This window comes from Scylla paramamosain, chromosome 49 (genome assembly GCF_035594125.1).
Source record: "Scylla paramamosain isolate STU-SP2022 chromosome 49, ASM3559412v1, whole genome shotgun sequence".
NCBI classification, from domain to species: domain Eukaryota; kingdom Metazoa; phylum Arthropoda; class Malacostraca; order Decapoda; family Portunidae; genus Scylla; species Scylla paramamosain.
Genome location: NC_087199.1, coordinates 3,362,501 through 3,370,000, shown reverse-complemented (window position 1 = coordinate 3,370,000; position 7,500 = coordinate 3,362,501). Strand labels below are relative to the sequence as shown.

At 47.4% G+C, this 7,500-nt stretch overlaps 2 protein-coding genes across 2 annotated transcripts in view; both read left to right on the top strand.

The window, feature by feature from the left end:
• Positions 1 to 963, top strand: part of LOC135095521 (uncharacterized) — a 4,429-nt gene extending 3,466 nt beyond the window's left edge. The window contains exon 3 of the mRNA XM_063996392.1: positions 558 to 963. Coding sequence (XP_063852462.1) covers positions 558 to 737 — 180 coding nt within the window. The 3' untranslated portion in view covers positions 738 to 963. The remainder of the gene's footprint in view (positions 1 to 557) is intronic.
• A 1,615-nt stretch (positions 964 to 2,578) lies between these two features.
• On the top strand, positions 2,579 to 5,565 carry LOC135095485 (uncharacterized). Its single transcript, XM_063996334.1, has 3 exons — positions 2,579 to 2,590; positions 2,681 to 2,854; positions 3,014 to 5,565. Exons 1-3 carry the CDS (start codon positions 2,579 to 2,581, stop codon positions 5,093 to 5,095), a joined length of 2,268 nt encoding a protein of 755 aa, XP_063852404.1. The 3' UTR covers positions 5,096 to 5,565.
• The last annotated feature ends 1,935 nt before the right edge of the window (positions 5,566 to 7,500 follow it).

The following is a 7,500-nucleotide window of genomic DNA, read 5'->3' as shown; positions in this document are numbered from 1 at the left end:
TTGATAACCCAGTTCTTCCTATCTCTTTTTTAAATCTAGGTTTTTTTTTTTTCAAGTTTGAACCCTTTACTTCTTGTTCTATCCTGAGAATTTTGCTTGCGTCCCCCTTGTTGTAACCCCTGCACCACTTCAAGTCTCCCATCAGGTCCCCTCTTAACCTACGCCTGTCTAAGAGATGTACATTTAACAGCTACACCCTCGTTTGGTAAGGAATGCCCCTCATCCCCTGTATCCTTTTAGTCATTCTCCTGTGTACTGCCTCTAACAGCCCTGCAGCCTTCCTGTAATATTGGGGAACACAACTGCACAGCGTAGTCCAGATGATGTCTGGCTAAATAAAATACAACTTAAATATTACTTCGGATCTTCTTCTTTTAACTTCCCTGAAAATCAATCCTAATATGTGATGTGTTTTATTTCTGGCCTCTATGCATTGTTTTCTTCTTCGTTCCCTGAGCTTACCAGAGCCTCGTTGTTTGTGTATCTGCTGTGTGGGTTTACTTCTACACCACCACCACCACCACCACCACCACCACCGCCACTCTTCCACTCTCCAGGTGCTGCGGACGGTGCCGTGGGAGAGGGTGCGGGTGAGAGTGCTGTGTGTGGAGTGCAACCGCGTGGGAGCGTCGCCTCTCACTCACTTCCTGCTCTCCCAAGGCTACTACCACATTGGCAACTTTGGCATCGACTGCTGGTACGGCTGGCCCTCTCTCCTCTCCCAGACCTTCCCCTAGTACTCTCCCAGGGGCTTGTTACTGTCCCAGCTTCACTTCTCTCCCTGTTCCTCGTAGAATGTTTTGATATGTTGCTGGTGATACCCGTGTTTCTACTGCGCTACTATGCAGGTACTGGTGGCCTGAATCTTCCCTAGTACTACCACAAATCACTGGTTACTCGTACACACGCCCTCTTGTACTGTGTAACCTCAAATGTTGAATATATACTTGTAAATCGAAGTGGTGTCTTTTGTTTCAGTCACCCTTAAATGCCGTTTTCTGTGATGCGAGAAATTGGTGTTTTGTTGAGTTATCCTTATAAGTTTTACGTTTTTTTTCGTAAGGAGTTAAAAAACGGGTACTCTTTATCGGTAACTTATAAATTTGTTAGTTCATCAATTATAGTAGTACTATAATATATTTCCTGTCGCAGTAGTAGTAGTAGTAGTAGTAGTAGTAGTAGTAGTAGTAGTAGTAGTAGTAGTAGTAGTAGTAGTAGTAGTAGTAGTAGTAGTAGTAGTAGTAGTAGTAGTAGTAGTAGTAGTAGTAGTAGTAGTAGTAGTAGTAGTAGTACCACACATTTAGTAATACGATAAAACATTAGAGCAAGTAACACAACTCCGAAATGATTGAATTGATGCACCTGATGCAACACCTAACACCCAAACCCTGCCCAACCTAGCAACCTCACCCAGCCTAACAAAACGAAACCTTATCAAACCTAATTTAACCAATCTAACATAACCTAAACCTTTATATCAAAATGCTAGTGTTATTTCAATATTATCCACGTAACAGTGGTAGTAGTAGTAGTCGTAGCAGTACTGTTTACTTCCTGAAGGGTTGGACGTCTATGAAAAGACGTGGAAAAGTGCAGGGTGGTATCATCAGCGTAGGAGTGGATAGGACAAGAAGTTTGGTTTAAAAGATCATTGATGAATAATTGGAAGAGTGGGTGACAGGACAGAACCCTGAGGAACACCACTGTAACAGATTTACAAGAACAGTGACCATCTACCACAGCAGCAATAGAACGGTCAGAAAGGAAACTTGAGATGAAGTTACAGAGAGAAGGATAGAAGCCGTAGAAAGGTAGTTTGGAAATCAAAGCTTTGTGCCAGACTCTATCAAAATCTTTCGATATGTCCAAGGCAACAGCAAAAGTTTCACCAAAATCTCTAAAAGAGGATGACCAAGACTCAGTAAGGAAAGCCAGAAGATCACCAGTAGAGCGGCCTTGACGGAACCCATACTGGCGATCAGATAGAAGGTTGTGAAGTGATAGATGTTTAAGAATCTTCCTGTTGAGGATAGATTAAAAAACTTTAGATAGGCAGGAAATTAAAGCAATAGGACGGTAGTTTGAGGGATTAGAACGGTCACCCTTTTTAGGAACAGGCTGAATGTAGGCAAACTTCCAGCAAGAAGGAAAGGTAGATGTTGACAGACAGAGCTGAAAGAGTTTGACTAGGCAAGGTGCAAGCACGGAGGCACAGTTTCGGAGAACAATAGGAGGGACCCCATCAGGTCCATAAGCCTTCCCAGGGTTTAGGCCAGCAAGGGCATGGAAAACATCATTGCGAAGAATTTTAATAGGTAGCATGAAGTAGTCAGAGGGTGGAGGAGAGGGAGGAACAAGCCCAAAGTTAGAGTTTTTAGCAAAGGTTTGAGCGAAGAGTTCAGCTTTAGAAATAGATGTGATAGCAGTGGTGCCATCTGGTTGAAATAGAGGAGGGAAAGAAGAAGAAGCAAAGTTATTGGAAATATTTTTTGCTAGATGCCAGAAGTCACGAAGGGAGTTAGATCTTGAAAGATATCTATGTATGAATGTATGCACGAATGTATAAAGATTTTAGAAGATGGAAAAACAAGTAAGTAAGAAAGGAGAAAAGACATTTTTTCCTGGCCACGAGAAATTTGTTAGTAGTCAAGTGTGGCCAGGGGAGAATTGTCCACGCTAGGTCTGGTCGTCAGCAGGTTTGGCCAGGATAGGGTTGGCCAGGGTAGGTTTGGTCGTCATCAGGATTGTCCAGGATAGGTTTAGTCATCATCAGGTGTGGCCAGGGGAGATCTGGCCTAAAATCAGTCATCAGGTGTGGCCAGGGGAGATCTGGCCTACGTTTTGTCATCATCAGGTATGGCCAGGGGAGAACTGGCCTACGTTCTGTCATCATCCGGTGTGGCCAGGGGAGAACTGGCCTAAAATTAGTCATCAGGTGTGGCCAGGGGAGAACTGGCCTACGTTTTGTCATCATGTGTGGCCAGGGGAGATCTGGCCTAAAATTAGTCATCAGGTATGGCCAGGGGAGAACTGGCCTACGTTTTGTCATCATCAGGTGTGGCCAGGGGAAAATTGGCCTACGTTCTGTCATCATCAGGTGTGGCCAGGGGAGAACTGGCCTAAAATTAGTCATCAGGTATGGCCAGGGGAGAACTGGCCTACGTTTTGTCATCATCAAGTGTGGCCCGGGGAGAACTGGCCTACGTTCTGTCATCATCAGGTGTGGCCAGGGGAGAACTGGCCTAAAATTAATCATCAGGTATGGCCAGGGGAGAACTGGCCTACGTTTTGTCATCATCAGATATGGCCAGGGGAGAACTGGCCTAAAATTAATCATCATGTGTGGCCAGGAGAGAACTGGCCTACGTTTTGTCATCATCAGATATGGCCAGGGGAGAACTGGCCTAAAATTAATCATCAGGTGTGGCCAGGGGAGAACTGGCCTACGTTTTGTCATCATCAGGTATGGCCAGGGGAGAACTGGCCTACGTTTTGTCATCATCAGGTATGGCCAGGGGAGAACTGGCCTAAAATTAGTCATCAGGTATGGCCAGGGGAGAACTGGCCTACGTTTTGTCATCATCAGGTGTGGCCAGGGGAGAACTGGCCTACGTTTTGTCATCATCAGGTGTGGCCAGGGGAGAACTGGCCTACGTTTTGTCATCATCAGGTGTGGCCAGGGGAGAACTGGCCTACGTTTTGTCATCATCAGGTGTGGCCAGGGGAGAACTGGCCTACGTTTTGTCATCATCAGGTATGGCCAGGGGAGAACTGGCCTAAAATTAATCATCAGGTATGGCCAGGGGAGAACTGGCCTACGTTTTGTCATCATCAAGTGTGGCCAGGGGAGAACTGGCCTACGTTCTGTCATCATCAGATATGGCCAGGGGAGAACTGGCCTAAAATTAATCATCAGGTATGGCCAGGGGAGAACTGGCCTACGTTTTGTCATCATCAGGTGTGGCCAGGGGAGAACTGGCCTAAAATTAATCATCAGGTATGGCCAGGGGAGAACTGGCCTACGTTTTGTCATCATCAGGTGTGGCCAGGGGGGAACTGGCCTACGTTTTGTCATCATCAGGTATGGCCAGGGGAGAACTGGCCTACGTTTTGTCATCATCAGGTGTGGCCAGGGGAAAACTGGCCTACGTTTTGTCATCATCAGGTGTGGCCAGGGGAGAACTGGCCTACGTTTTGTCATCATCAGGTGTGGCCAGGGGAGAACTGGCCTACGTTTTGTCATCATCAGGTGTGGCCAGGGGAGAACTGGCCTACGTTTTGTCATCATCAGGTATGGCCAGGGGAGAACTGGCCTAAAATTAATCATCAGGTATGGCCAGGGGAGAACTGGCCTACGTTTTGTCATCATCAAGTGTGGCCAGGGGAGAACTGGCCTACGTTCTGTCATCATCAGATATGGCCAGGGGAGAACTGGCCTAAAATTAATCATCAGGTATGGCCAGGGGAGAACTGGCCTACGTTTTGTCATCATCAGGTGTGGCCAGGGGAGAACTGGCCTAAAATTAATCATCAGGTATGGCCAGGGGAGAACTGGCCTACGTTTTGTCATCATCAGGTGTGGCCAGGGGAGAACTGGCCTACGTTTTGTCATCATCAGGTATGGCCAGGGGAGAACTGGCCTACGTTTTGTCATCATCAGGTGTGGCCAGGGGAGAACTGGCCTACGTTTTGTCATCATCAGGTGTGGCCAGGGGAGAACTGGCCTACGTTTTGTCATCATCAGGTATGGCCAGGGGAGAACTGGCCTAAAATAAATCATCAGGTATGGCCAGGGGAGAACTGGCCTACGTTTTGTCATCATCAAGTGTGGCCAGGGGAGAACTGGCCTACGTTCTGTCATCATCAGATATGGCCAGGGGAGAACTGGCCTAAAATTAATCATCAGGTATGGCCAGGGGAGAACTGGCCTACGTTTTGTCATCATCAGGTATGGCCAGGGGAGAACTGGCCTAAAATTAGTCATCATCAGGTGTGGCCAGGGGTGATTTGGCCTAAAATCAGTCATCATCAGGTGTGGCCAGGGGAGAACTGGCCTAAAATTAGTCATCATCAGGTGTGGCCAGGGGAGAACTGACCTACGTTTTGTCATCATCAGGTATGGCCAGGGGAGAACTGGCCTACGTTTTGTCATCATCAGGTATGGCCAGGGGAGAACTGGCCTACGTTTTGTCATCATCAGGTGTGGCCAGGGGAGAACTGGCCTACGTTTTGTCATCATCAGGTGTGGCCAGGGGAGAACTGGCCTAAAATTAGTCATCATCAGGTGTGGCCAGGGGTGATTTGGCCTACGTTTTGTCATCATCAGGTGTGGCCAGGGGAGAACTGGCCTAAAATTAGTCATCATCAGGTGTGGCCAGGGGAGAACTGGCCTACGTTTTGTCATCATCAGGTGTGGCCAGGGGAGAACTGGCCTACGTTTTGTCATCATCAGGTGTGGCCAGGGGAGAACTGGCCTACGTTTTGTCATCATCAGGTATGGCCAGGGGAGAACTGGCCTACGTTTTGTCATCATCAGGTATGGCCAGGGGAGAACTGGCCTACGTTATGTCATCATCAGGTGTGGCCAGGGGAGAACTGGCCTACGTTTTGTCATCATCAGGTGTGGCCAGGGGAGAACTGGCCTACGTTTTGTCATCATCAGGTGTGGCCAGGGGAGAACTGGCCTACGTTTTGTCATCATCAGGTGTGGCCAGGGGTGATTTGGCCTACGTTTTGTCATAATCAGGTATGGCCAGGGGAGAACTGGCCTACGTTTTGTCATCATCAGGTGTGGCCAGGGGAGATCTGGCCTAAAATTAGTCATCACCAGGTGTGGCCAGGGTGATCTGGCCAGGACGGGTGAGGTGATGGGGCAGCAGTCTCAGTCAGCGGGGCCTGGTTCCCTCATGAGGAGGAACTGTCCGGTGGACTGGTCATCCTGGAAGTGGCCCGTGATGAGCTGCAGTACGGGGAATTCTCCCTCGCACAGTTCGCCAGCGATGAAGTGTACAGTGAGGGACTCCCCATCGAAATACTCGCCTGTGTAATACCGCCCCAGGTGATATTCGCCAGATGGGGACTGGCTGTGGGAGTATTCAGGCGTATGGAGTTTGGCCATGGGAGCCTTGGACTGTGGGCTCTTGGCGGTCTCGTGGCGGGTGTTGGTGGCCGCGCAGGCAGGGTGCTCCAACACGGGAGCGTCGCCCTGCCCCTGGGCTGCTTTGTTTTTCTTGGCGCGCCAGCGCCGGGCCTGCTCCCGGCCCTTCCGGGCGGCCTCGGCCCTGCACCGGGCCACCCGCTTCTGCTCCTCGGTGAGCTGCCGGGTCTTGCTGTAGTCGAATCGTTCTCCGTATAGTACCATTTTTAATCTGAATTGTTTTATTTAATGATCGAAAAGACAACCGGAAAGGGGAAAGTGTGAAAAATTAAGCAAGAGGATGAAAAGATGATGAGGAGAATAATTGATGAGGGCAAGTCTAAAACAGCAACATAACAAAATTAAAAGCAGTGAACAAACACAACCAAACAAACAACGTGAGTCAAATCGATCAATAATACGAAAAAAAATTACGAAAGACTGAAAGAAAAACCTTTACGTCAACTGTACACAGGATGACAAATGTTGACTATAAGGATCTTACCAAGACACTGCAAGACACACAGCCCTCAGAAAACATGCCGCGGTGTGCTGGGGAGGGAATGCAGAGCAGGGAGGAGGCAGCGGTAATGCAACATGAGATGACGAGATGACGCTTGGCAGGAAACACACGCACGTCACCAATAAGCTTCCGGCGTCTTTGGGTCTCGTCCTCCTCCGGGCAGCCGCCGTCAGGCGTCTTCCTCAACTGGATTCTGAATTTCTGACACGACCTTTGCGTCCTGGGAGCGACAAGTGTGCCGCAGCGAGAGCAACACAACAGACAACACAGGACAAGAGTGTGTGGCAAGCTAAAGCCAACAACGCTCACAGTCACGTCAACTGTAACATTGTTATAGTCACACCAAGGTTCATATAATATATATATATATATATATATATATATATATATATATATATATATATATATATATATATATATATATATATATATATATATATATATATATATATATATATATATATATATATATATATATATATATATATATATATAATCCTTAACACTTATTATTATTTGTCTGTATATTCATAATTTGATATATGTATTCCACATGCGATGTGTTCATATATTGATCCCACGTGTGGCATGGCCAGCCAGTGTATTCTATTTTTAACGTTTCTCCTGCTTCTGTAACTCTCTAGGGATATTTCACACCTTTCTTCCAGTCCTTAGACCTGCCTTCGCTCCTGAGTCTTTCTTCCTGGTTATTGGCCCAAATAACGAGTCCTCCCATTGGTCCTTCACCTCATTTCCTGGCATTTCATTGTTCATTTCTTCTCAAAAGCTCTAACGTGATCCACTCGGCTCACATACACACAGCCTGCATGGTCGCTAGTCC

Coding starts and splice junctions, on each gene's coding strand:
- LOC135095485 (XM_063996334.1), top strand. Junction 2,855..3,013: donor CTACGTTTTGTCATCATCAG/GTATGGCCAGGG, acceptor ATTAGTCATCAG/GTATGGCCAGGGGAGAACTG.